Below are 24,995 nucleotides of genomic sequence, written 5' to 3'. Positions count from 1 at the left end.
AATAAGCGCAACACTTCCATGGGAGAGAAGGAATGAATCTGTTTACAGACATCCCTCCTCTGGGGAGGGGACGTATCGTAGGAACCTTGTTTCAGACTACACTCATCGCTCACTAAGTAAGACGCATATCAAGTTAAGAGCGATATCAGCCCTGGCAAAATTCTTTAGGGAAAATATACAACGTGAAAAGGGGGTATCTGATGAATATGTTGCCGGGCTATGGAAGGGAGAGCTACCTGAAGACCCCACAAGTGCTGTTACTGATGGTTCCATCGTTCTACAAGGCGCTTTTGTCCCTGTACCGCTGGTATTTGGTGAGACAAGGTGGAAGGTGCACTGATTACTTGAAAACCTCGGCCCTGACGAGACTGGTAAAAAGCACGGGTCGAGAAGCTGTCTTTGTACAGTCTGCAAAGAAAGCAGGGATCAGATTTACTACAAGGCTTGGAGGTGAAACTAGACGAACCGGCGCCGGATTCAAAAAAGGGACGACTGTTGCTACTGTTTCAGGTCATTCACATTTTTGCATGGCCATGTGAGAGGGAAAGAGTGGAAAACTGGGAAAAGAGGGAAGACTGGCAAGACTGGCAAGACTAGCAAGACTGGGAGAGATGGGGCAAATGGGGCAAATGGGAGAATCGGAAAATATGGAACCAATGGGGAACGTGAACAAGTTTATTGGGCCTGAAACGTGGTTTCTTGTACTGGGAAGATCACCATATAGAGAGGGCGCGTTTGAGAGGATTGGTTTTGGTGTTTGGGATGGGAATTTTAGGGAGAAGAGCCCATATCCGTTGTTTTCTACTGCAAGCTATCGTAACTAATTTAGGGCTACGCTTACCTGGGCTATACCAGCAAAAGGAGGTGCTCCTAGAAACTCACACCTGATAAAATCGTGTGATTAGCGGTTAGACAATAAGTAGAATTTGATAGGCTATGAGCGTTTTTCAAGCTTCTTCATGTAAGTAGATAATAGCCTAGGGTCAAGGAACTTGTGCTAGGCTAAAGGGATAGATACTGTTCCTGGGCCTCAACCAATATATAGGATAGAGCAAAAGACCACAACCAAATTCCAAAATTTAATATTCCGTCAAGAAACGCATACACATCCACGTTGAAAAAATTACCTCAGAGAGTGTATTGTAGGAATTCGTTTCTGCTACGATATTGAGGATTATGGCCAATAACCCATAAAGTAGAGTAAGCAAGCGCTGAAGAACATCTACCGCGCACGTTTAGGTCACATATTTTTTTGGGCTCCTGGGAGCGACCGCAGGCAGCAAAGCGTTTATCATCGGAGGAAGTGAAACACAGAAGAAAGCGTGTTGTAGGCCAGCCGGAGCATTAAGGGTGAGCGATCAGGGTGCTCAGGGAGCAGCTCCGGTGTGTGTTCCGGGAGTGCTCCAGGAGTGCTCAGGCATGCTTAGGGTCGCTCAGGGCGGCGAGGGAATTAGCTCAGGTTGGGCTCCGGGAGCCGATCGCTTCCCAAGGCGGCAGTGTTACCGTCACCTTTATTACTAATAAAGTATCTGTAAGTTGCCTTATAACTTAGTTATCCTTCCTAGACTTCGGCAGGATCTATTGGTACCTATGGGTACCTATCAAAAACCTATCGATAGGTAGGGCAATGGGTTTAAAGCTTAGATATATGGATAGATATAGGTTCTTCTCTAAAATCTATGCCTATTGATAGATACTCAATTGATATTTTCGCCCGTTGACAATATCCATATTCATGCTTTCCGAGCTCAGCACGGTATCCCATGATCCATGGATCCAATATCAAATCCATTGGATATTCATCTGAAGTCAAGTTCCAGACCACTCGAGTGCCACAGCTCCAGCCATCGCGATGTTAGGTGTGGGCTACACAGGTCAGTCGTAGTTACCTAGGTATATTAAATCCTTTGAAGTTAGACACTTAACCACTTCGATACATATATATAAAGTATAATTACATGCCACACTTCATTTAGATCGAAAATTCCTTCTCAAAAAGCTCGCCGCCACATGAATGATCTCCTCCTGTTCTTTCTTCCACCCCAGAAGCACCCCCACAGCATACACATCATGCGGCATATCTGGCACCTCCAACTGCTCAATAATATTCCCCGGTATCGCGCGATACCGCTTCACAGCACCCCTGACACTATCACAAAGCACCTCGGCGCCTCCTGCCTGCACAAGTAGCGCCACAGGCGTCGCAAACGGATACAGCGCCGGTGACAGATATGGATCATCCAGTCGCACAATTTCTGGCGGCGCAATAGCTGTTGCTCCCCACGCCATCAGCGGCGCGTCGACATAGTCCGTTCTGCAATTTCGGTTTCGTAGGATGGCGGATTCGTCACCTTCCAGACAGTACTCGAGCGATGGCGAGAACATAAGGTATGCCCGGGGCAGTGGGAGGCTGGCAAGATCAAAACCTGCTTCGACATCTGCGTTCTGCGGCGGGGCGAGCGTGTTGAATAGTCCTAAGTAGCGCACGAGAGCCAGTGCGGCGGTGGCACCAGAAGAATCGCCGGCGAGAACGATGCGGCGCGGGGAGATGCCGAGGTCTTTGACGAGATATATATATGCCGTAACTGCATCTTGCATGGGTGCTGGGTAGCCGGTCAGGGTTTTCTTGTTCCCTACAAGCCGATATTGAGGCCAGAATGAGCGTGTACCGGGACCTAGTGCTTTATTGGTCATTTCAGCGACATCCCCGGAATCTTCTGGCCGTCCTGTGAGCCACAGGAATGATCCAGAATGGAAAGACAAAACGACCACACTGTTATCATCGTCGTTGTCGCAGCCGTCTGACTGCTGTTTTGGCGATGGTTGTACATCCGGTACCAAGTCCCTCCAATAACTTCCGGTTTTACATTCTGGTTGCTGGTAAATGGTCCACGGTATGCACTCGTCGCAGCCGGGTTGATAGTCACCCATTTATCACCCGTGTCCCCGGCTTCCAGTGTCAGCGATTGGGTGAAGCCGACTTCTCTGATGATGAAAAAGGCGGTTTTGATGAGCTGTGTCCGAAGAGCCTGTGTGTAGGTCCACTGGGTGTTTGGGAGTAGAGGACTGAAGTTGTAGAGGAGGCCATAAAATATGATTAACAGGATGACACGAGGTATTGCAATGATGCACCAAATAGCGCAGCCTGGCTGTCTAGTGCGCCAATCATTAGGGACTGCGTTCGGATCCGCATATTCAAGCATTTTTGCTGGCCCACATTAAGTCGTGTATTGTAGGTGCATATATATGGCCGATGGGAGACAGTCCGGCAGAGGATGCCAACTCGATATTTATGATTATATCAAAGCGCAATCGATCGCCATGTCGGGACAACCCACCAGAAGCTCGCAATGGATTCCCAAAGCGACCTAGCTTCGTAGCCTTGTTGCATCTAAGAGTTTACTTGCGCCACAGGAAGAGCTAGTATGTATGGCGGTGGGGGCCACGTAGGAACATACTGATGGAGGGCTGATGGAGGGACATTTATAAGAACATGCACAGATCGCTCGGTCAGTAGACGGCGCTAAACATTAATAGTTCTGAATTTCATCAAGTAATTCGCTATCAGTGCGGCTCATCATCCTTTTGCTCCTTTGCCGATAAGAAGCCTGCTGTGAGGCTCTCATGGGTGGTGATCTTTAGAAGTCCATAGCGTTAATATTGGCCCCTTTATCGTTAAGAAGCCTAGCAACCACCTCATGGCCACCTGATGATGCAAGTATGAGTGGTGTGGTTTTATGGTCATCACTAGCATTGACATCATTCCCTTTTCCAATAAGAAACTTAACGACTGCCTCAAGACTATTCTGTGAAGCCAACCTAAGTGACTTGAGTCTTTCCATATCTCCTGGGCACCTGGGATTGGGATTGGAATTGGGATCGGCGACTTTGTCAAGAAGCATTCGCCACTGCCTCATAGCCATGCAATAACGTATCCGTAAATGCCGTGCAAAAATATCCAGCAATGTTAACATTAGCCCCCCCTTTCGATGAGAAGCCTTGACACCGCTTCTTGGCCATTTTGTAAAGCCCCCACAGGTGTTGTTAGTCCCATTGCAATGTTGGAATTATTGCTGGGGTTAATATTGGCCCCTTTGTCAAGGAAAAGCTTTGTGACTTCATCATTACCATTCGCTGAGGCCTCTCTCAGTGGTGTCTTTCCATCTTTATCACTGGCGTTTATGTTGGCACCATTGTCAAAGAGAAGCTTTATAGCTACTTTATGACCCTTTTTTGAAACCCGTGAAAGTGATGTTCGTCCCTCACCATCTGGCTCATTAACAACGACGCCTTGCCCGAGCAAAAGCTGTAAAAATCCCACGCGGCCACCTTGAGCAGCCCAAGACAGTGGTGTTCGGGTTTTCATATGCTTCTTCAGACGACCGACCGAGTGGTGCTGCGCTTCGACCTCAGCAGAATGAATTCAAGATTTACTAGTTTCAAATTGTTTTCCGCCCTTAGGAGGTTGAACCAGTACATGGTTCCTGAAATAGATGTCAAAAGCTTTGGTCCAGCTCGATCAATACGGATCTGCTAGTCGATTGCCTTGTCAAACCGGTTTTTATTACAGGGTGCGGGTGATGATAAGGACGCTTGAGATCGACTATGCAGTATACCGCGGAAGACTAAGAGGAATAGAAGTTTGCTGTATATCAACGATATCGCTTTGTGTATTTTTATTCTACAAACTGAGCCACTGTTGTAAAATTCCGCAGCCATTGCCAAAGAAGCAATGGTCACTGCTTCAGCCGCTAGTGTGGTGAGCAACTACCAGCAGAAATATTCTATGACCCAAACATCCGGACTAATTCAGGTAGCTGAGCAGCCAAATTTTAGAGATATTCACATCTACTGTACATCTTGAGTGTAACGAACTGGGGTTGTTACCATTCGCGGATGCCTGACGTAGATGGCATCCACTTAGGCATCCACGCCTACATGTACTTAGTTCTATCTCAGCTTCCTCCTTCTTCTCCTCAAGCTATTACTTTCGTCGAACAGCTACTGTTTCCTTTGCTTCGTATGCTACACCGTACGTTGATCTCTGTGAGCATCTGAGCATCCTCACATTGAGTCTCACGGTCGGGGTGCGGATGCCGGGGCTAGACTGTAGCGTAGAATGGTACAAATACTGGTGCAAGGGGTGGGTTGAGCACCGGAGCTGAGCGATCCAGATCAATAGCAAAAATGTCTCAGGGGCAAGGACCAGGGTTGAGGGGCGAAAAACAAAATTGTGGAAGTGTTGGCTTGGAGGGGGAGGCTGAAGATTATATACTACTACCACCCCGGCACGTATAAAAATATAAAGCGACTGATTTCGATCTAGAATTTTGGTACACTTAACTGGGACATTTTTCAACCAACAATCCGATATGGTGTAGTGGCTAACATCGCCGTCTCTCACACGGCAGCCGGGGGTTCGATTCCCCCTATCGGAGTTAATCTTTTCTTTTTTTATTTGAACTATCGCTATGCTTGTACGTCTAGTAAGAAAGTTATTTTTATACAAAAATATATACAAGTCTCTAAAGGGTTGTCCGGGCAGTAATATATCCTGGACGGCCCATGGGTGGTCAGTTATGTATCCATGGCTCCTGTATCATCCACTCTGCTGGGAATGTTTAGGTCCGATACGATGCGATGCACCGTATCGTACCGATCAGGTGGCGGGGCAGCCATCATGGGATGCACCCACGTGACCCTTATCGTATCTAATCGCAGCTCAAAAATTTTTGGATGTCAATCTAATCCTCAGCATCTCGAATATTGACATATTTCCCAAGTCAATCCCTTTTCGTTCAGTGATATAAATTGTCCCCGGACTCGGAATACTTGGTCTTTTTGTTTCAGCAACACTCCGGGCCTTCAATTGCCATCCCTCCATCAATCTCCCACTGTCCCCTACCCAACCTGCGGGGCATCAATCCGCAAACACACTTTACAAAACAAGCCACCCAACATGAGCGTACAATCAGCAACTGCCCCACCGGCCACGGATGCCACTTCCTACCTTGACCTGGGCATCTCCCTTGCCGTCAACAACTGGCCCGCCCTCGCCCTCGCCGTCGAATCGAACTGGGGCGGCCCCAAATCCAACGATAAGCGCGACTGGCTGTGCGGTGCCATCTCTGAGATGCTGGTTGATCGACCCGAGACCGATGCCGAAGACCTAGAGGATGTCCTTATTCAAGTGATGAACGACGAATTCGACGTCGTTGTGGACGACGATACTGCCGCGGACGTGGCTATTGAGATCATGGAAATGAAGGTCCAAACTGCGCGTGGGGATTTCTCATATATCCGGGATATGTGGGAGAAGTTCCAGATTAAGAGCCAGCAGAAATCTGCTTCTTCAGCGATGTTCAAGCAGGTTGAGTCTAAGGATGAGGATCAAGAGACGGACGGTGATGAGAGTGACGATGGGGAGGATATTGATATGGACGATGCTCCTGCCCTGGTGCGGGCCCCGAGAGAGAAGGTCGAGCCAGAGGTGGACGAGGATGGATTTACGATGGTTAAGAAAAGGTAAACCAGCATGGCTCGTGCCTCTTTTTGATGTTCAGTGATACCATTCGATTGCAGATGTTTTCTAGTGAATTTATTTCCCCATACCCTAGATAGACATGGCATATATCTATTTTTCAGCTGAATACCCAATTCAACTATGCATTAATATGCAACACATTCTGAACTTGACACTGTCTGTCAAAAGACTCAAGTTATTCCCGAGTATATAAAAGATCCCTAGAAACCATAGAAGCCAGGCATCTGGACAGAAAGGTGACCCGCACATGTAAGCCCTTACTTACATGAGTACCCACCTGGACAATAGTTAGCCTCTGGGTTAACTACTCGATTGGCTACGTAATTGCTTATTGGACTGAAGTCTTCATCTGTGTCCTGTCGACAGACAGACTTACGAAAATTGGATGCAAGTATATAGAGTACTAAATGCTTCCTCAATAAGAGCGAAATTCTATGTGGAGGCGTAACAAAATTCATCATCGTTAGTCTTAAGAGACCCTTGGGGAGTATCACTTTTTGGTTCTTTGCTTTTTTTGTGAGGGATATGCACAGTCCGGACTCCGCCTCGTAAAATCCTTTAGACGGTCTCGCCATCCGGCAAGATAAGCTTGGTGATCATACCAATGGCAATGGTTTGACCCTATGAATTCCATGGTTAGCAATGACTTCTTCTCATAGTCTTGTTGAAGGGATCCACTTACCTGGTCACGCAGAGTGAAACGTCCGAGCTGCTCGTAGTCGGTGAACTTCTCAACACAAACCGCACCAGCCGTACTAGTGACCTCAATGCGGGCGATGATAGTTTGGCCCTTGTTGGCGAAGGGAGGGGGCGCTTGCTCTTACGGCCAGTTCCAGGCTCAAGCTTGTGCAGAAGAGCAGCGACGGTGATCTCCTCAACAGCGGAGTGAACGTGGAGAACACAGTTGAAACCAGCAGTAAGAATGTTCTTCAGGTCCAAGATACGGATCTTGGCCTCGAAAGCAGACACACAGTGGACTGGGCGCTTCGGAGAGCACAGCACGAATCCAGGGTAGAAATCTTCTTCTTCCACACCACGCAGACGCATGCGAACCTGGTCACCGCAGGTGGCGTTCGGGATCTCATCTTCGGTTTCGCCGTAAAGAGCGGCAATCTGGACATCAGTGCGGTTAGGCATCATGAGGTAAGTGTTGTTCTTCTTGATGACACCGGACTCGATGCGGCCCTCGCACATGGTTCCCATATCACGGTACTTGGCGCTAATGGGCATCATGAAAGGAGCATTGATCTTGCGCTCCGGGAGCTTGAAGTCGGTCAAATACTCCAGCAGGGATGGACCGTCGTACCACGGGCAAATCTCCTTCGAGACACGGTCCTTGACACCGATGGTGCGCTGGGCAGAGATAGGCATGCAAAAGATGTCGGCCTTCTTGTAGCCAAGAGCCTCCAAGAACTTGGTCACCTTGACGGTACATTCCTTGAAACGCTCCTCGGACCACTCGACAGTTGGGTCATCCATCTTGTTGACAACCAGGACGAGCTTGCTCACACCGGTGTTGCGAGCAAGCAAAGCGTGCTCACGGGTTTGACCGCCCTTTTCGAAACCAGTCTCGTACTCACCCTTACGGGCAGAGATGACGAGACATCCCAAATCGGCTTGAGAAGCACCGCCAATCATGTGCGGGACATAAGACTTGTGCCCAGGGGCATCCAGAATGGAGAATTGGCGGGTGATGGCGCCATCCTCGTGAGGGATCTGGACTTGGAAGAATGCACGGCCGACCTCGACCGTCTTACCCTTGGAACGCTCCTCTTGAGTCAGATCCAGGGCCCATGACAGATACCAGGTTTCACGGCCAGCCTCCTTGGCCTCTCTCTTGTACTTCTCCATAGTTCGCTCGTCCACCATGCCAGTGCAGTACAGTAGAGAGCCACCGAGAGTGGACTTACCAGCGTCAACGTGACCAATGAAAACAACATTGACATGCTCTCGCTTCTCACCGTAGATTTCCTTCAGTGTGGCCTCGTCAACATCGGCCGCCTGCTGTTTAGCAACGGCATTGGCATCACGGGTCGCCTTGGCCGCCTCAGCGCCACGGGCAGGGCTGGAGCGTCCAGGGCTAGAACGTCCGGTGGGAGTAGGGGAGGACTTGCCGCTAGCGGCAACCTTGGGATCCGCCTTCTTGTCGGTCTTCTCGACAGCCTTGGCAGCAGTGACCTTAGCACCGGCCTCGGCAGCAGCAGTGCCCTTCGAGTCACCCTTGGACGTGGAGTCGGTCTTGGGAGGGGTAGGAATACCAAGCGAGAGGACCTTGGTCTTGGGGGCGGTGGTGGAGGAAGTAGCCCCGATCGAAAGGACCTTAGCCTTGGGCGGGGCGTCGGAGGGGTTCGCGGCGGGCTGAGGGACAGACTGGGCGGCGGGTTGCTGGGCAGCGACGGGGGTCTGGCGAGGTTGCTGCTGGAAGCCACCGGGCTGCTGGTTATAGTATTGGTTATATCCAGCACCAGCGCCAGCACCAGGCTGTTGACCATATGCGGCATACTGGCCGTAGGCCTGTTGCTGGGGTTGCTGAGGTTGCTGGTAGCCGTAGGCCTGCTGTTGTTGACCATACTGGGGGTAGCCGTATCCAGCACCGTACTGTTGGAATTGCTGTCCGGGAACGAAAGAATTGGCACCTGGGGTGAAAGAGGCAGCTCCGGGTTGGAATGATGCGGCTCCAGGTGTGAATGTAGGTGCTTGCGCCTGGGCGCGCTGGCCGTTCAGGTTGACGCCCTCGGTCTGCCGAGAGAGCTCATCCTCCCAGGAATCGGGGGTCTGGTTCGACATCGTGTATAAGGGATCCGAGACACAACCAAGGACACGGTAAAATGGCGACACGAGGAGTCGAAAGGGTGGAGGTCTAACAATGAGGGGCCCTCGCGCCTTTGCAAAATCAATTTGGTGGATGACTAAGCTCGGCTCCCCGCTGTGTTTTAGTCAGGTGACGACTCGGAGTATTGTCTCTTTGACAAGTTTCACTCCCAGGTCAGCTAGCTTACCGGTTGAATTGCAGCAAGTTTTTTTTTTCTTCTTCTTTCAATCTGTGGATAATCGAAGTTGTGCAGAAACTGCCGGAGCTTTAAACCCACAACGTTGGGCTTTTCTCAGTGGCGAACTTCATCTCCCAACTCCAATCGGAGCCCCCCAGTTGGGCAGATCTATCGATAAGCCCCTCTAAGTCTACCTTAACATCAGGGAGGCCCAGCACTCTGTTGTTGCCTGAGAGGCCACCAAGACAGCTTTCTCCATCCAATTCCCTCAAGGCTCTTCTCCGTCAAAATGGACATCTTTCTTACTCGCGTATGTCAATCATGCCAATTCTTTCGTCAATCTCAATGCTGGAGCTGGCAGTGGAAACAAGTTTTCTGACTCGATATGTCGTGGACAGCTTACCCAGCAGGCGGCGAACTATGCCATTCGGTATGTGCGACGCAGTTCATTATCATGACATGCATAACAATACTAACAACCAGCATAGATCGGGCGTTGCGATAACGGCCAGCTATGTAATGCAACAATCGGCGCGATTGTTGAAGGTACGCATTGGATGACCTAGCTCTCTCGCAAATTGACTCAGTGCTAATTCTTTTTCTGGATCAGAGGGTAGATGGTGAAGACCGTGAGGTGCTTCTGTCTTTGCAGCAGCGTCTAGAAAGCAAAATCCAGGTATGTGCTAGATTCCATTATCGAAGGTGGATTTTTAGTTGATGTGACTCGCAGGTCATCTCCCCGTCAATTGATATGATCGAAATGATGTATGTCGCAATTAAGAATAACCCCAAATTTTTGAAAGAATATTGACCTCATGAACAGTGCTGCACGTGGAAACACATCGCTTGAATCTGCTGTTGCTCTTACCAAATCCTTGAGATGGGACATCCAAGCCCTGGGCCAAAGATTGGCAAAAGCTGCTGCGTCCGAGGAGTCCAAACTCAAGGCGTCCAAGTCACCCAAGAACGGCATTCAAAATGTCGCGGAAATCAAGCTCATCATCAAAGACATCAAAAGTTTACTCACTAGGATTGAGGACGCGGTGCCACTGATGAACTTGGCCATTACGACATCGGGTGCGAAGTTGTCAACCAATCTGCCATCGACTGTCTCACCTTCCCGACTTTTACAATCAAGCACCTTCTTAACTGCGGGGGATACACAGTATGCGATGTCACAAGCTCAGGCCGTTCAAATTGGACCAACATTTACACTGTCTATGTACATGCTTTTTGCGGGACACCTGCGACCCCACGATGAAGAATCCATTCGCGAGACAACGTGGAAAGAAGTGATGCACAAGGCACGAGTCAAACTTCGACGTGTTCCGATGGGTCTTTATTACTCAGGTGGCGATCCCAAGTCCCCGCAGTTTCCAAGCTCAGCTGGCGCCGACGAATATGCTTATCAGGTCCTCATTGTCGAAGACTTGGATGACGGAAGAGTTCACACATTTGAAGAGAATGAGGCCCAACCCCACGCCTACGAAGGAATTTCAAGCGCTGGTATCCGAGAAATTCTACCGATTCACCAAATCTCCAAGATTTTCTATGCCGACACGGGTCGGATTCTCAATATCAGTCCTGATGGGGAAACAAATAATCCAGTCATATTACTCAAGAGGGACTTGAACGCATTACCACCGCGTCATATGATGGAACGTGCCGACTTCGAGGACGAATATGCTTCTCAATCATCTGAGGCCGAGCCCGACGATGACGAACAAGCACAGCTCGATGCACAGCTGGGTGGAGGCGGTAACCCTGAACACGAGAGTTTCGGCTCACTCCACGAGGACGCAATACCAGAGGAATGGCGACTACCCTCCGGTCTAGATCCGGAATGGATTGCATTCGAAGTCTACAATGAAGACCAAAGTTCAGACACGGAATCCGAACCCGATAACTCCAATGCACGGGAACAAGAAACAAACATTGATCCCAACATGATGCACAAATTATCATTGAATGATAAGAAACATAGCCCATCATCCTCTCAGTCAGCCAGCGCCACAATAACAACCGTCTCCAACCCTCTCTTCGAAAACATCCGCACCTCACTATCTCTTCTCGAAACTCTCCTCCGTCTCACGTCTCTTCAACAGTTCCAACAAAAGTCCCACCTCGGAATTAGTGACGAACTACTCAACTTCTTCCTCGAGGAATCCTCCTCGACCGGTGCCGGCGGCGACGAGCAACATCGTCAACGCCTTCGCTCCGAAGCACGTCGCCGTGTTGGGTGGGACCCTTACAACGAGAGTCCTGTCAAACTCCGTGGTGAGGATTACCAATACAGATACGGAAGTGAAAGCCCATCTGCTTTCACACGTGAAGGAGAGATGTATTCCCCCGCGAGGGGCTTCGAAATGCGTTCCAGAGAAAGTACACCTGAGACACCACGAGGAGGATCGCCAAGTGTCCGCCCTGATAGAAGAAATCCTAGTAATTTGCGCGGAATGACCCCGGCATATTCAGATGATGCGGAGTCAAGACAGTCATCGCCTTTGGCGAAGAAACCAAGTTCTTCGAGGAACAGAGATGCAAGGTCCGGAACGGCAGAGTAAGGCGCGGCCGAACTTGCCAGGATGTATGAATATGCTCAGAAATGATGGTAGCGATGTGCTTTAAGACTAGACCACTGAAATTTGGAAGCTACTGCTTCCGCTACGAGATTCGCCCACATTTACCATCCCAATTCCAAAGGTACATTAAACAGCTATTTTTATGTAGATGTTCCAATCAGCCGCAACTAGGGTTCTCAGAGTAGCCTAGACTGATAAAAGATGGGATTTGCAACGGAGACATTCGCTGCGAAGTGATATGTGAATAGAAATGTGCATGCTCTGCCAACTGAACGGACAAGAGAAAGATACAAAACATCGATCGCTGAAGTCAAGTTAGAAAGAACAAGACCGGAAACAAGGAAAAAAGAATAGTCCTGATAACGCCCGACCCAACATTCACAACCCAAACTCCAGGTAAAGTGGCGACTATCAGCAAGAAAACCGGCCGCTTGAGTACCCAATAAAAAAAAATTCAGGTCGGATCACACCCCTCGCCGGATGTTTTTTGACCTATGGTCTCTGATATAACTAGAGGCCATATGTTTATTCCCAGTCCTCGTCACTATCGTCGGCCTTGGAATCGGTGGTTGGGCTCTTCTCTTTGGGGCTTCCCGGGTTGCGGGTGGTGGCTCCGCTCACGACATCGTAACTCGATTCGCTTCCTGCTTGAGACTCCTGGTCGTTGGACTTGCGAGGCTCGGCCTTTGGGGTATCGGCATCCTTGCTAGCAGCGGGGTTCTGGGAACCAGGACGGACTTGCGGAGTGGATGGTGACTGAGACTCAGAATCAGAATCGTCGTCCCAGCCGACTTCCTCTTCTTCTTCAGCGGTAGCACCTGTTCAACCAAAGCATATTAGTATGTAATTACGAAATAAAAACCATTAGGGACTCGGCGGTTATATTACCTTTCAGAAGCTCCTTGCGCTTCTTCTCCTCGGTCTCAATGACCAGGCGCAAGAAATAGTACCGGGTCCAGAAATCAGCATACTCGACCGTCTCAGGGACGAGCTTCTCCATTGCCGTGCGCAGCTCGGGGTACTTTTCGAGGTCGGCGGCGATCTCGTCGGTCTTGCTCTCGACATTGAATTCCTTCTTGAATTCCGGGAACTTGTCACTAACAGGTTCCTTGGTGAAACTGTCGAGGTTCGAATGAATGACGTGCAGCTGGGCTTCGAATCGGGTCGCATGAATGACTCGCTTGCCATCGGCATCCTTGCTCTCGAACAAAAGCTTGCCCGACTCGTCCGACTCAGGTGGCACAATGCTCACAGCTTCGCGCAGCTTTTGGCCGATATTCATTCCGAATCGCAGGATCGCTTCATCAGCCGCTTCCTCGGCCTTTTCGATCTCCTTGAGTCGTCGGGCGGCCTCGGCCTTGAATCGGGACATGAATCCCTCTCCACTCGAGCTGCCTGCCTCAGTGTCCTCCTTCTGCTCGCCCTCCTTTGCGGTCGTGGCTCTGGGCGTAGTCGCTTCGTCGTTCGGCGATTCACCGCTCGATACCATAGCTGCGGTGTTGAGGGACAGCCCCTTTGTTTGGTCGACGATTGTGTCCCTCAAGCTTGAGAATCCCTTCACTGCTTCCTCGCTAGCGGAGGCATATTCCTGGCGAGCTCCCTCGTAGTAGGTCTCGCCTTGCTTGCGAACATTGTCCCAAAGGCCGCCGATTCGGCTGCCCCACGGACTGGCGGAGAAAGCGCGGAATGTCTCTTGCAGCTCGGCGTTGAGATCGTGGCTAGTGTTTTTGGTGTCGGATTCGGTGTTGGAGGAGGAGGAACCTTCCTCCTGCTTAGAGGTAAGAATTTCCTCCTGGATGTGGTCGTACGCGATATCCATGGTGTTGTGGAGGAGTGAAGAACAACCTCGAATCAACAAGTGAAGTCGAGTTGCCCACTCCGCGTTCGTCAACTGACGGGCCGACCGCCCCGCTTGGCTTGGCTTGGCACGACGCAGCTAAAGAACTAACATGAACATCAACAACTTGCACAGATGGACAGGATTCAATAAAGTGCTGTTTTTTTCAAGGTTTACAAGACCAGGTAGCAAAAAAACATATTGTAAATTCATAAAAGGGTATCTTTCATAATGGCATCTAATCTCTCATTGGTCCGGCAGACTATATGGTTCCCCAACACTATCTTGACTTCCCATCCAAAAATTGGGAAGCGCAACACTCTCCATCACACTTGACGTCAACAATTGGCTGCGTGAGAGCACATTGCCAGGACCAGACTCTTCCCGGCGCCCTGGTTGAGATGATTCAACTTGGACAACAGTACCAGGCGCACGTGGTCGTTGAAAGACATGATCCGTCTTGTCAAGGCTGCTCTGTTGTTCCCGGATAGGCGATGATTCAGGTACAAGTTCGGTTTGATCCGGTTCTTGACTTTGAGTTTGGGATTGTGAGAAGGGATCCGGGAAGTTCTGAGGACGCAGGGCTCGATGTTGAGGATATTGAGTATTTCCTTCGTTGGGAAATAGCTCGGATAGCTTCTGGGTGTTAAGTGTTGGAACTGGTTCATGTGGGAACTGGGTCGCCGGCTGCACTCTCTGGTAATAAGCCGACACATCTGACATCGGGGGTTCAGAAGGAGGATCGAAATCCATATCGCCTGGGGGCTGGGTTTCTGGCAAGGGTAGTTCTTGCGAGTCGTCGCTCTGTAAGCGTGGACTGTCTTCCACTAGGCGTGGAACACTTTCACGTGGCTTTTGCGCTCGTGGTAAGTTTGGTTGTTCATCCTCCATGTCTTCAGATTCACTTGCGCTCGAGTCGGCATCGGTTTCATACACCACGGTCCGTTCTCTTTGAATACGCTGAAAATTCGACCCCTGGTCTGCGGGTAACGCTTCCAGGGAACTGGGACCTGTTTCGGGGAGACATGGCCGCGCGACGTCTGCAGATATTTGCGGTTCTTGGACCAACGAACCTGATCTATTTGGGGAGATGTGTGTTGGTGTTTTGAGCTGTGATGTACCCGCAGGGCCCTGCGTCTCAATCATTGGTCCCGCACTCGGTGATTCCTCCTTGATCAGATCTCCTTGAAGCCTGAAGTTCAAGGGTTTTCGTTTCGTCGGCGAGAGAGTGGCGCATCTAAATTGTGATGATGTGATAATTGCTAGTCCAGGACTTTCCGGAGATTGGGAAGAGGGAATTTCGAGTTTCCGAGATTTTTGGGGCGTCAAGGGTAGTCTTGAGCTCAGCGAATTCTGCTGATCTTCTTGAAGACTGGTATCTTGAGTTTCACCAGACGTGAGCGGTTCGCCTGTAGAGAGATCCAATTCTTGTTCAAATATCCTGCGATTGCGTTTTGAAGATGTTGCAGGTTCGGGTTTAGCTGTTCTCTTGCTGGTCTTCGGCGTCTGCTCCTCTTCCCCGGTAGGGCGCTGCTCGATCGTTGAGTCCTGGTGTGGCGTTTCTATGTATCCCATGTTCGAATCGTTATCGTCGGACTCGTCTATCGGAATGTATCGCCGCACGAAATTCATCTGCGTGAGGGTTTTGTCTCGTTTTGTATCTGGTTTCTCCATGGATTTCCGTTTGCCCTTCCCAGCTCCAGGTACCTTCGGTGCCTGGCCTCTTCGAAGGCTCTGGCCCCGATCGAGCACTCGATTCCCCATCCCGTTGGCTTTCCTTCGTCTCTTTGGGTGGTCGTCGTTTGTTTCGAATCTTGTGAAATTTGCTCGGGTCCGCAGCGAGGGTCGATAATCGGTCTCGCTCTCAGATCCATCATCTAGCTGCGCGGATTCTTGCCTTTGATGCGTAGCATCGGGCTGTCCTTCTGTGATATAATCCAGCTGGTCATTGTCCAGATGTGTCGGCTGGGCGACGAATTCAATTTGCGTAAGAGTCGATTGGGATCTTGTAGGGGGAATGAGCCCCTTTTTAACGCTGTTGCAGGCGTGCGTACTGCTGGAGATGGCGTTATCTTTGATTTGGCGCTTCTCGAGTGGAAGGTTGTTGCCGGAGTAGTGGGCTGTTTCGGGGTGTGAAATTGATTTTGGAGTATATCTGGTGATTTTCCGGTTCGTTTATGTTGTGTCATCGCAATAAAGCAGGCAGCGGCATGAGGACTCGAGAATAGGCAACTTGGTAGGAGCGAAGGTTCTGGCCGATGACACTGAAGATGTGCTGCCTGGCTGCCAAGGCCCACCGCGTCGACGCGTTTAGTGAACTATAATTTTGGCCTCAGGCATTAAGGCCAATAAATTTACTGTTTAAACTCAGGCAATCATCTGGTAATCTACATCATCTTGATTTTTAGGACTTAGATTTTTCTAAATGTTTTTTTTTTGGAATGTTCACTGAGAATAACGATTTATATGGCATGTTCCAGGTGCAGCTCACAATTTCCAGGGCGCATGCAAACGACTAATCAAACATGAGCCAATCTGGAACTGCATCCTCATCCTCAGGATCCTCTGATAGTAGAGAACCCTTTTCAATCTCGCTATCAGACTCTACTGGGGACGAGGGCTTGGGCTCAGGTTCAGGCGGAGAAGGCGGCCTGGAGAGAAACTCCACACTGGCAGACTTCGAGTCACGGTTCGTTGAAGAGTCAACAGCAAGGGCAGCTTGCTCAGATGATCCCTCAAGTCCTTGTGGGTTACCGATGTTGGCCTTCAAGGTATTCTCCTTGACCACTGGCTCAGTATTGTTTGGAATCACAACTAGTTCGTATCTGGGGGCATTTGAAAGGCCACGATGTTTTGCCTTCTCTGGACTTGACAACGAACGTGTGGCCGTTGGAGGTATAGCAAAGCCATCATCTTGAAGGTCATCGGTGGTAAAACCGCCGCCAGAATCTTCATTTTCGCGGACGGACGTATCTGATTCAGTCGGGGCTTTATCGGGAACAAATCCACCTCCTAGAGCATCATCTTGATGGCTGGATTCCTCCACGGAATGCGACATCATATCCATTCTTGGTTCAGACGCGAAAGAGTCTTGGGGAGGACTTTGTGCTGGCTGGTCAGGATCAGGAAAAAATCCTCCCCCGGCGTTATCTTTGTCAATGCTCATATTTGGGGATGTGCATCTGGTTCCTCGTCCTCGGCTGCATAGCCCTTGACTCTCTCCGAAATCCTAAGCTTGATCAAGAACAATCGCCAAAGTCGCAAGGCTTCGGCACTTCTTGCGTCAAATAGGGCCTGCTGTCTGTCATCTGCAAAGCCTCTCAGCACTTCTGCAAGTGCTTCTTGATACTCGGTGGCAACCACAATTCCCCCAATACTGCTGTTCCCCGACGTCCTTTGAAGTCGAAACCAGTAACAGCATCCGCATAGTCGATTCCGAGAAGACGAGCGGCTCGAGCGGCTTCCGGCTGCTTGATGTGGATTCCCCCAGGAGGGATCATACTTGGAACGTATACATCCAAGTTGCCATAGCTGTTTTTTGGTATTCTCCCTTGGACCACAGGTGGAGGGTGGTATGTGTGAGTTTGGTATTCTGCATAAAGTGCCGTTTGCTCCGGTTCGTCTGTCTCGTCATCGCTAGTCACCCCGCCCTTGGGTCGTATTGCATTGACTCGCTTGAGGGGTTGCTCGCCCACTTTCACATCTCTTCCCATGCGATACCATTTGTCTGCACTGCGTACCGTATGTACGTCAGATCGACGATATATCGAATCCAAGGTATCGCTGTTCGCACCACTCTTGCTCAAGCCAACATGTCCAATGACACGCTTGGGAAATATCACCTCGTTACGACGTATGTGCCGTTCAAGTGCGTAGACAGGATGGTCCTTAAAATCCAGAATATTTCGTGGCATCGGTTCAGCCGCAGACTTCGAGGTCAACTCGCTGATCTCCAACTCATCTCTATCCTCGAAGAAAGGTCTTTCATATGCTTTCAATGCATGTTCCCACCACTTTTCTCCATGACGGGTTGACTCCACTCGCAACTTCCGCGTTTTCGCATTGAAAGCCTTCGCATAGCGCCTCGTAATGTCTCTCGCAGAAGCATCGTCTTCAAAGCCAACCACGTAGTTCATCATGTTATATGGATCACTTGCCGGTGGTTCAAACTTGAACGGCTTTCCCAGTGTTTTTGTCACAATGGGGTCGACTGAGACCCATTTTTGCATGGCTTCATTAAATGCCTCAACCCAAAACACAGGATAAGAGGACTCTCGAGGAGTCGGGATAGAACCTAGAGAGGTTAGTTTCGTTTCGGGCAAAATGAGCATCTAGGATCCGTACCTAGACGCGCTGGAGACTGAATAGAGCGCGGTTTGAATTCAGGACGACCAAGACGCCGCACTCTTGAGGCAGATGGAGAGTCACTGGCTTTCATCCGCTCATCCGTAGACGTTTCATGGTCATCGGAAGAAATAACTATGTATTCCAGTCCTTTTTTGGATGGTGTCATGTCCTTGACCGTTCCAGAGAATGGGAGCGCCTGTAGTGAACAGACGAGCCTTGATTCTATGGCAGCTGAGCGCAGCAACGCGCAGAATAATTGTGCACCAAAATCCCGGGAACCCTGCATCATTTTGGCCTGTGATATAAAATCCTCCCTTGACAAAAATACCTCAGCATTGGACATAATAGATTCCTATCTTTCATCAGCATCAGCACACTCTAATAGATACTTTGAGAGCGTGATGCATACCACTTTTTGCTTAAGCTGCTCTTGGCCCTCCGCCCAGTGTGCGCGCTTTAACCCTGGCTTGGTGATGCGAAATCTTCGACTGAAGATATCTGCTGCCTGGTTTAGGCCATCGACAAAGGTTGTGGATCTGGAAAATTGTGGCTTGCTTTCGTCTGGATTGAGAAGTGCCAGGATCCTTTTCGGCAGCATCCTTTTCAGAAATTTCTATGTTATTGTGAGTGCTGCACAAACAGTCAAACGAGCAGGCAATCACATACATGAATTTCATCATCGTTGCACCATCGATTCCTTAAACTAACATGACCTAAAAGGCACAGAAGGTGGGATTTGTGGACGTCCAATCGTATTTTCTTCTCGGCCGCTGTGATGGGTTTTCTCTTTGGGATAGTTTTTTTTTCTAGCCTGAGGCTCTTGTCCCAATGTTATCTCCAAAGGTTCGTCGTTTTCCTGTACTGCCAAGGATGCACTGGACGGCCCTGGTATAGGTTGTGGAATGTCGACATCTTCCCACTCGACATCGGATTCATCTGAGCTGCCTGAATCATATACCGTCTGGATTTGCTGTGTAGATTCATTGTGCGACGTCTCATCTGGATCCTTCGGAAGTGACGAATCCAGGGAAATGGCTCTCATGTCGCCCCTTCGGCGTCGTTTGATCGGCCGGTCTTCGTGGAACTGGGCAGGATCTCGAGATTCGGCCTCGGCAAGCATCTCGTTATACGCTTCCTGGGTTCGTTCGTCTCGTGTCCTCTCATTGAGATGGCGGCCACGAGATGCCCTGTCCCGTGTAGAGCGGGCTCGGGACTGGCGCGCCATGCCTCACGGATGATTCGCGCATCAAGACTAGTAAAATCAATGCGCGCAAGCAGGCGCGCAGGCAATATTCAATATTCTATGCGAAGAATCCACCTACTCCGACTCCCTCCTCATGAGCAGGTTGAAGAGAAATGGATCAAGGTGAGTCAGGCTCGTCGTATTGTCAGACTGGAATGGTCGACTCGGAGTTGTTGATGGGGTGGGGCTCTGCGTCATAACGGCGATCCAGTTTCTCCGAGGCTCCGTTGACCGCAGTAGACCTTTGAATGTTTAGGCATGTTGATTTTAATTTCCTTTTACAATCTAGCAGGGAGCATGGCGTCATCACTAGTTGATTTTTATCCATAACACTAGCGGCCCTAGGGGTTTCCGGGTTTCGTAAGCATTTTAAAACTGATCCGACTCTGGAGGTCCTAGTCCCTCAGAGTCTCGACATCGATAGATACTGCTACTAACATATATAAACTAAGCTTGGAACCCTAAAAACTCATAAATAAACGCAAATGTTCCAAGGTTCCAGGGTTATTCCTTCAGCCATTTTAGCACCGGAACCATCAGTGCTGTGAATTTTGCCAAAATACTAGTACTGCAAGTAGCCCGGAGTACTGTCTCATCCATGAAAGAAAGAGAAACAGCGGTCAAATAGTAGTACACAGTCCATCCATGGATGATGTAGCCACGAAGATACCTAGGCCTTGCGTTGATTGCTGCCACATTGGTTATAACTTGTTACATGAAAATGACCGACTACTAGTAGTATGAATGATAGCTGGGCTGTAAGGCCAGATAATTCAGCGCATTGGATTTTCGCACATTTTGATTCACCAAAAGAGACAGGCAGGCAGACTCCATACATATCCAGTAGAAGCGATAAATCTGATAAATGGAGGATTTAATGGCCTTTCTCGAGAAAATTTCGCTTTACTTCACAGTATTTGCCTCACGCCGAGATTTCCAGGTCCAATATCCGGCCTAGCCCGTGACGTTGTGGCCACGGACCTTGCTATTGTGTGGCATGTTGACTTGGGATCGATACGAGGAAGTATTGTACAGATGACGATGGTCGGAGCCTCTAGACAATGGCACAGTGATCCAGCTGAATGACAAATTGTTATCGATGTTGACTACCATGATTGGCTTTCGCTTTACTCTAGAGCCGCGTCCAGCCCGTCCATCCCGTCCGACCCATAGTTGATGACAGTGGAGCATCTTCGGACCAGTTCCTGACTGATCTTTAACTGAAGGAATGGGTGACTTTATTGGTGGGTCTGTTACGTTTGATATCACAGCACTAAGTGATCGAGGTGGACCTTTTGTGTTTCGTTCTTGCACTTGACAGCGACCGAGCCGTGTCATTCATGCATTGCCATGCGCGTATGCAATGATCCGATTGGGTGAAGACCCCACTTGGGCAATGTAGATGCTTCCTGAATTTTGCACACCAGGCTGCAATTCCAAATACTCAAACTTTTCTAACTCTGATTATGTCCCACACCACGTCCATCAAGGTGTCCCACCACTAGCCTTCTCCAGGTGGAACGTGCTCGTAACCGAGCTCAAGGATCCGTGTGGTGGACCACTGCCAGTGATCATTCATCAACCCCGCAGCAGATGCTCCAATTATTGCCAAGTTGAATTCACAATACTCCGTTGTCTTCGTATTGTATAAAGTCTTATTTAATTATTCTCACCCCCTACCAACGAACCTTCTGGCCCTACCTCAATAGCGGTGGGCTATCCCGTGGAGAGTGCACTAGAAGCCTAGCGTGTCTGTCAGGGAAGTGGTCTATTCCACAAGAGGATTTCCAGCTTTTCAGCCACGAGACACGTACTAGCCCCAACGGCGGAACTAGTCGAATATTAATGGGGTTATGGCTTGTTCTTAGTATGCAGGTTCCGGCCGAAGCACATATATTCTCGGAGTTCAAAGCCGTGGCGAGCGCAGAGGTATTACTAGTATGTTAGGGTGTAGGTACATAAGTATATGCTGCGGAGTACGGAGTAGCTATACGGCGGGGAAATAGGCAAGCTGACCCGTCGGGTTGATTGATTGACTACTTCTGAGGTCTTTTGTGATTTGTTCTTTGGATTAATCTTTGAAGACGACCATCCGAGTTCAATGTAACTCAACTGGAGATCCAGCTGTATTTTTTTTAGATCGTCGGTTCTGTGGCCTGTCTGCGTTCTGGACACATCTTGATCTGCAGGATACCGGGCCTAAGTCACCAGTGCAGCGCCATGTTCCGACCCGGGTTTTCACGGCAGCCAATACCTGCTAGGAGACCGCGGTAAGCCGCGAGGATACGGGGTCATGGTGTGCTCTTCGAGTACCAGAGTGCTCCACGTTCTCCAATATCGCTTTCTTTGTTTGATTGCAGAGCAGCCAAGACTAGGCCCCGCAGCAGCCCACAGGCCATCTTTTCCCAGTGCAACCGGTGTTTTTGACCAGCTTCCCCAAGCGAGGCCCCCCTCAGTACCAAACACGAGTGTCTCCACCGCGGGATTATTCGGTCGCGAACCTAGCTAGGAGACATTGGACCTATTACAAGCCAGAAAGAAAGACTTCCCAAATCATCCTCTGTACCATGGGGTTGATCGTTGTTATGACTTCAAACAGCCCTTCTAAGTAGACCATGAAAATATCAGAAGTATAATTTGATCATCGGGAGACCCATTCTTGAAATTTGGCTCTTGCGCCGGCGTTACCGACACGATGGGACCCGTACACTTTCCTAACAGTCGGGTCGAGGCAACCTGTTTTGACTCGTCCAATTGTGAATAAAGCCCCCAGGTTCCTTCTGGATGGGATCCCAGCACCATGGCAACTATTTCTTTATTTTTGGGATTTTTTGCTGGGGTTCTTTGTTCGTTTTGACGCTTAATATGCATATTTTTATTTTTGATCATTTCTCCCATAAATTATTTGCATAAAAGTCTTTTTTTTTGGTTTGTTTCTAGGTCGACTAGTCAGGTTCCGTATGGTATTCCCTTTGATGTTCGGGGTACTCCGAGTACAGAGCTTACCCCTAGCTTAGGTATTGAGAATTTCATGATTAATTCTCCCACTTGGGCCACCATCCTGGATGATTTCCACCACCCCCGAGGTCGGTGCTGCAACAAAAACCCGGCCCAGCCCCCAACGGAGTATATTAGCGGGTGGGGAATAGGTTCTTCGCTAGTCTGCCCTTCATGCCCAACCCCGCCGATAATGGCTAGGCACCTTTTGAACCGGGATCGACACTTCGCACAATCAACGCATCAAATATATACAAGGCGAAGAATGACTTATCAAGTACATGATCTGGGGTTGGAGTGAAGTTACTGAAGTGATACCACATATGAGTGATGAACGCGAAGTTCGTCATATTGCATAAGGTACGATCCGGCACGAGTCGCTAAACATGGATCGGTGTAGAGGGATCAGCGTAATGGGACGTGGATGATTTTTCGGAGGTCTCCAAATCCCCAGGCTCCGGGCTGGAATCTTGGAATATGGGGCATCGAACCCTCTTTGACCCTGTATGACGGACGAGGCGCTTTGCTGGGGTCGAACAGGTACAGACTTTGGCCTGTGGCCTATGAATATCATATCCCACAAACAGACCGTGACCTAGTCGTGTTGCACCGTCGGTCACGAAAATTATACTTTCCTGGAACACACCTTGTACTACTCCGTAAAAAGGAAGAAAGTCAAACTTTGAAACGACTCCCGACGCGTTACAATGCGACCTTGGCCAGGTGTCTTATCCGATGAAATTCAGTATTTTTGACATATCAACTTTCCCACCGCTAAATAGGCATGTGGCAGGAGCTTTAGGAGCTAAGCCCAACTCGGAAGAAGGACCATTTCTCCGGAGGGGTCTCCGACCTGTCATGAAAATACAACCAGGCGATTCCAGATTCCAGATTCCAGGGCGCCCAATCTGTTCTCACCTGCATTCGGGATTTGAATATTCGAGTGTCGTTGACCCCTACGGTGATCTTGGCACGAGGCAACACTCCATCATCAAGCTGTCAGGTTGGGTATGATTTACAAATACACTGGCAAGCTCGTCGTGTTTGTCGTGACAGCTCCATTGAATGTTGCTTCCTCCATCGCTCCGGGGCCGAAGACCGGCGGTACCAGTGGTCGATCAGAGATTCTGTCATTGTCTTGCCCAGTCGGCTCTCGATTTAGTTTAGTAGCGGCGGAGAGCTACATTCTCCATCCCATGTGAGTAATAATTGAGTATTATATTGACCCGATGTTTCTAGTGCATACTTCTTTTCCTCTCCCAGAGGCTGATGCTTTGGGCTACTACACTCCCTCTTAGGCAGGTCACCACACTGTCGGAGGCCCAACCTGGTAGAGTGTTTGTTCGGATGATATTCGAAAGGAAATTTGCTTTTTGAATTTCATTCGCGACCGGGATAACCCTACAGGACTGAACATACATATGTTGGAGAAGAGGGCTGGTTTCGCGGGCGAAATCCGAGTTCCACGCCAGTGGTTTAGGCTGGTTGACAATTCCCAGCCAGCTGGGACAAGCGACCATTGGCCGATCTGCAACTGTACAAAAGAACTATAGTACTTTCTTATATCCCCTTGTTTGCCCAGGGTATGGGGTAGTAGTGGAATATTCGAAAAGAACCGACGCAAGCAATATGTAAGACTTATTGATGAAAGTTTACTGCCTCCAGGAAACCTTGTAGGGTGCGAGTACAGTAGTAAAGAACGAGTCGGACCACCAGGGCTCCATCATCTGGATTGATTGGCCATTGACGACAATGACAGTGACGATGAACCTCCGCGGATGTGTTCAGGCAGGGGAGGCTCGATTCCAATCCGAACGGGAAAAACCTTGGATCGCGCTCGAACCGCCGAACAGGGAAAGGATTGATTGGCGTTTTATACGTGCGTATTGTGTATGTATTTCATTTCACCTGCTCCGCTTTTGAAGATCAACCCTCACCTCACTGGCGAAAAAAAATTAATTAAATCGCCAAAAATTGAAAATTCAAATCCAGCAAAATCAAATCAAATAGAGTGTGAATACTGAGAATTGTCTTATTCTCCCCCCCCTCTGGCTATCTACTATCTATCTCTCTTTTTTTTTTCAACTCTCTTTTCTCTTCCCTGTCCCGTCGGATTCATTGACGCGGTCTTAGGGGGTTTCATTCCAAACCCAAAGCGTCTCATTCCCCGCCAACTTTTGACGTCCATGGATGCCCACTGTTCGGTATAGTTTGGCTCAACCTTGTACCCCATCCATGCACGCACTTGTACTCCACTCCTTCCCCTCTGCGGGCCTTGTTTTTCGCAACATTTTCAATGTCGATCTCCGGTCAGCGACTGATTTATAGTTGTCCGGATCGTCCTGCCGTCCTGCCAAACTATAGCTTAACCCAAGCCGTCGGGTTCACAGAAGCCCCCCCCAAACCACTGGCAAAGGGACAAAACCACCAACTAGGAACTGGCCGTCGCAACCTC

The 24,995-nt window shown here is 49.4% G+C and overlaps 8 protein-coding genes across 8 annotated transcripts; 2 read left to right on the top strand and 6 right to left on the bottom strand.

Moving 5' to 3' along the window:
• Positions 1-1,968: 1,968 nt before the first annotated feature.
• On the bottom strand, positions 1,969-3,203 carry N7509_010405 (uncharacterized protein; the record flags this gene model as incomplete). Its single annotated transcript, XM_056635042.1, has 2 exons — positions 1,969-2,808; positions 2,868-3,203. 2 exons carry the CDS (start codon positions 3,201-3,203, stop codon positions 1,969-1,971), a joined length of 1,176 nt encoding a protein of 391 aa, XP_056485662.1.
• Positions 3,204-5,959: 2,756 nt separating this feature from the next.
• N7509_010404 (pre-rRNA-processing TSR2 family protein) lies at positions 5,960-6,529 on the top strand (the record flags this gene model as incomplete). Its single annotated transcript, XM_056635041.1, has 1 exon — positions 5,960-6,529. The coding sequence occupies one exon, from the start codon at positions 5,960-5,962 to the stop codon at positions 6,527-6,529; it is 570 nt and encodes a 189-aa protein (XP_056485661.1).
• A 573-nt stretch (positions 6,530-7,102) lies between these two features.
• Positions 7,103-9,331, bottom strand: N7509_010403 (translation termination factor GTPase eRF3; the record flags this gene model as incomplete). The annotated part of the gene is made up of 3 exons (XM_056635040.1): positions 7,103-7,165; positions 7,227-7,253; positions 7,301-9,331. 3 exons carry the CDS (start codon positions 9,329-9,331, stop codon positions 7,103-7,105), a joined length of 2,121 nt encoding a protein of 706 aa, XP_056485660.1.
• Positions 9,332-9,823: 492 nt separating this feature from the next.
• N7509_010402 (RanGTP-binding protein) lies at positions 9,824-12,098 on the top strand (the record flags this gene model as incomplete). The annotated part of the gene is made up of 6 exons (XM_056635039.1): positions 9,824-9,844; positions 9,933-9,964; positions 10,023-10,080; positions 10,145-10,210; positions 10,265-10,299; positions 10,358-12,098. The coding sequence occupies 6 exons, from the start codon at positions 9,824-9,826 to the stop codon at positions 12,096-12,098; spliced, it is 1,953 nt and encodes a 650-aa protein (XP_056485659.1).
• A 543-nt stretch (positions 12,099-12,641) lies between these two features.
• Positions 12,642-13,935, bottom strand: N7509_010401 (BSD domain-containing protein; the record flags this gene model as incomplete). The annotated part of the gene is made up of 2 exons (XM_056635038.1): positions 12,642-12,934; positions 13,005-13,935. 2 exons carry the CDS (start codon positions 13,933-13,935, stop codon positions 12,642-12,644), a joined length of 1,224 nt encoding a protein of 407 aa, XP_056485658.1.
• Positions 13,936-14,199: 264 nt separating this feature from the next.
• N7509_010400 (uncharacterized protein) lies at positions 14,200-16,142 on the bottom strand (the record flags this gene model as incomplete). Its single annotated transcript, XM_056635037.1, has 2 exons — positions 14,200-15,918; positions 16,008-16,142. 2 exons carry the CDS (start codon positions 16,140-16,142, stop codon positions 14,200-14,202), a joined length of 1,854 nt encoding a protein of 617 aa, XP_056485657.1.
• Positions 16,143-16,468: 326 nt separating this feature from the next.
• On the bottom strand, positions 16,469-17,119 carry N7509_010399 (uncharacterized protein; the record flags this gene model as incomplete). Its single annotated transcript, XM_056635036.1, has 1 exon — positions 16,469-17,119. One exon carries the CDS (start codon positions 17,117-17,119, stop codon positions 16,469-16,471), a length of 651 nt encoding a protein of 216 aa, XP_056485656.1.
• Positions 17,120-17,273: 154 nt separating this feature from the next.
• N7509_010398 (uncharacterized protein) lies at positions 17,274-19,525 on the bottom strand (the record flags this gene model as incomplete). The annotated part of the gene is made up of 4 exons (XM_056635035.1): positions 17,274-18,247; positions 18,298-18,652; positions 18,710-18,861; positions 19,009-19,525. The coding sequence occupies 4 exons, from the start codon at positions 19,523-19,525 to the stop codon at positions 17,274-17,276; spliced, it is 1,998 nt and encodes a 665-aa protein (XP_056485655.1).
• Positions 19,526-24,995: the final 5,470 nt, after the last annotated feature.

This window comes from Penicillium cosmopolitanum (assembly GCF_028827165.1).
Source record: "Penicillium cosmopolitanum strain IBT 29677 chromosome Unknown utg000009l:1.0-9042332.0:1.0-9050551.0, whole genome shotgun sequence".
In the NCBI taxonomy this organism is placed as follows: Eukaryota; Fungi; Ascomycota; class Eurotiomycetes; order Eurotiales; family Aspergillaceae; genus Penicillium; species Penicillium cosmopolitanum.
The sequence above is the reverse complement of the archived record's forward strand: the minus strand, read 5'-3'. Positions and strand labels throughout refer to the sequence as shown.